Source organism: Gekko japonicus, unplaced genomic scaffold (genome assembly GCF_001447785.1).
Source record: "Gekko japonicus isolate JY-2015 unplaced genomic scaffold, Gekko_japonicus_V1.1 scaffold3936, whole genome shotgun sequence".
In the NCBI taxonomy this organism is placed as follows: domain Eukaryota; kingdom Metazoa; phylum Chordata; class Lepidosauria; order Squamata; family Gekkonidae; genus Gekko; species Gekko japonicus.
In genome coordinates this window covers 813-3,367 of record NW_015173805.1, presented here as the reverse complement: position 1 = coordinate 3,367, position 2,555 = coordinate 813, and the positions used below count along the sequence as shown (strand labels likewise).

The window sequence follows — 2,555 nt, the reverse complement described above, 5'->3', positions numbered from 1 at the left end:
CACTTGGGCTTCAAAGCAAAGCAAAACGCAGAGCTTCTGGATGCCAAAATCGCTTCCCGGGGTGCACGGAAATCTACCGGCACCCCTCAAGAAGCCTCTCCCGGTGGAGTGCTGCGTTCACAGCGGTTGGCGGTACAACCGAGATGCGCCCCTCCCCCCCGATGTCAGGTAGCCCTGTCATAGATCTGGAATGTGGAGGGGTACCCCCCCTTTCGTTCCCAGCTGTCTCCTGCTCAGCTACTGTGCGCTATCTTATGCTTGGCCTTGTAGACGTTCCAGCTGCACTTTCCACGGCTGGGAAAGTTAACGGCTTTTTTGCTTTGCCCGCTTGCCTTGCCGTGCACACGGAACATATCTATTGGCTTATGCTTCCAGGGGGGGATGTTTGATTTTACTATAAGTCAGAGGCCCTATTACTGCCGGCCATTCCTGACACAAGCTGTACACGTGTTCTTTAGTACTGGAAACACTAATAAACAGTTCTCTTCTTATGAAGCCCTGTGTGGTGTGACCTGACTAAGGAGCCTGACACCCCCCCTTCAGTCCCAGGAGCAGGCTGTGGCCTATCTGGAGGAGGAGGCGGCAGCGGCAGTGGTGAGAAAAAAGGGACCCACGGAAGCAGCCCGGAAAGCACAAGGGGAGCCGGGCGTTAGAACGGCTGCTGGTTTTCAGGACTGCTTCTGCTTAGCACCCCTGCTGTTTAGGACTGGGCGATGCGCCCTCTAAGCTGTGGAGTCCTGTCAGCAAAAATTCTACTTTGTGAGCTGCTGGCATTAAAGTTGTGAGCGAGCGATTGGGCTGCTGCATAAATTGGTTTGCTCTGGGGCCATCCTTCCTGAGCGAAGGCAAAAATGGGTGAGCCTAAAAAACTGTGAGCCAGCTCACACTGACTCAGCTGAGAGGGAACACTGCTGCCGAATCTACTAGCTGTCCTGAGTTGTAATTCTTAAATTCTGGTTTGTATGTTTTTAATGTCTTTTACTGCCTGCATGTTCCATCTCTGTTTGTAAGCCTTCTTGGGCTCCACAATGGAAGAAAGGCGGCTAACAAACGCTGTCAACAAAGAAGCGATTTTTTGCCAGGAAGTAGGAGGTGGCCAAGGCCACGCAGCGCCTCCAGCCAGGCCCTTCAACACTCCTGCTGCTCTCTCCCGACTCACCTAGCGGGGTCTCATCCAAGACAGACTTCCCGTTAAGATCTGCTCCGTGGGCCACCAACAGCTCCACCAGATGGATCTGCCGGGGAGAGGGGAAAGAGGTTTCAGCAAAGCAAGGAGGATGCAGTGAGGAGAGAACTGCCCTGCCGGATCAGCCTGCCGGACCGCCTCCCTCGCCCGAGCCCTGCCGCAGCACCCTCACGGCAATGAATGGGGTGGGATGGGGGCAGGGGTCATTTCGTAGAAAAAGAAGTGCAGGAGCTCTTTAGCATAACTTATTTGCATATGCCACCCCCCCCCTAACATCACTGGAAGTGTGTCAGAAGGCAACACCCACCACTCAGGCTCCCCTGGACTGTTTTGGATTGCTAGCTAAGTGGGGGGATGGACATGCAGATCTGTGCAGATCTGTCCTCGCAGAGGAGGGAGAGCTTGTACCTGAATAAAACTTGGTCTTAAAGGTGCCACTGGACTGTTTTGAGCCGGGGGGGGGCTCTGCAGCTTACCTGGCTGCTTCTTGCTGTGACTGAGGGCTGCTGGGAGCAGGGGGCGGGGCTTGTTGCATGTGCCCGCCCCCCGGGCTCCTTACTGCTGGAGCTCCACTCCTGTGCGCTCCTGCAGGAAATGACCCCTGGCTGTGTGAAGGGATGCTGGAGAGGGTGGACCCAAGGTCTGATCCAACAGGGCCCTCCTGATGTGCTCCGTTTGCTCCACCCTTACCGATAGGACTGGGAGACACCTCCCCAACCCCCCCAACCCCCGTGTCGGGCTGCTCCAGAAGAGCTGCACAATACCTGACACACATGCTTCCACTTCCACGCTGCCGCCACCACAGCCCCTTCCGGGCACGGCGTCCCTAATTGCCCTCTTTACTGCTGGCCGCATTAGGAAGCCTTTTGCTAGGCTCTTTGCGGAACTGAGCAGGGGGTCATAAGGACCATCTGGTCTCTCGACAAATCCAGATTAGCGGGATGATTGAGCAGATCATACCCTGGGAAGCCGGGAGGGCCGAAGTCGTCTCGGCCACTAGGGGGCAGCACCTCACCACAGACCGGCTGGGGCCGCCTCTTTCCCAGGACTAGGCTGGGGGGGGGCGAGGGCCTGTACAGCCAGGCGGGAGCGCTCACCTGGTACTCACCTGGCCCCAAGCAGAAGCACTCACCTGGCCCCAGCAAGCGGCTGCATGGAGGGGCTGCCACCCGTCGTTGTCCTGGACACTCATGCTGGCTTTGTGTTCGAGCAGCAACTCCGCAGCCTCCAGGTAGCCGTTGGCCGAGGCGATATGCAGCTGCGGGACAGGAAGGGGGGAACAGGGCAGAACTCAGGGGAGGGAGGCAATGTTTCCTCTAAGCTCTGGAGTCTTGTGAGCAAAAATTCTACTTTGTGAGCTACTCGCATT

At 56.9% G+C, this 2,555-nt stretch overlaps 1 protein-coding gene across 1 annotated transcript in view; it reads right to left on the bottom strand.

The window, feature by feature from the left end:
- LOC107120810 (protein phosphatase 1 regulatory subunit 16A-like) overlaps positions 1–2,444 on the bottom strand; it is a gene marked incomplete at its 5' end in the record, with an annotated part of 10,130 nt that extends 7,686 nt beyond the window's left edge. Inside the window, 2 exons of the mRNA XM_015423577.1 lie at positions 1,160–1,235; positions 2,319–2,444. Coding sequence (XP_015279063.1) covers positions 1,160–1,235; positions 2,319–2,444 — 202 coding nt within the window. The remainder of the gene's footprint in view (positions 1–1,159; positions 1,236–2,318) is intronic.
- Positions 2,445–2,555: the final 111 nt, after the last annotated feature.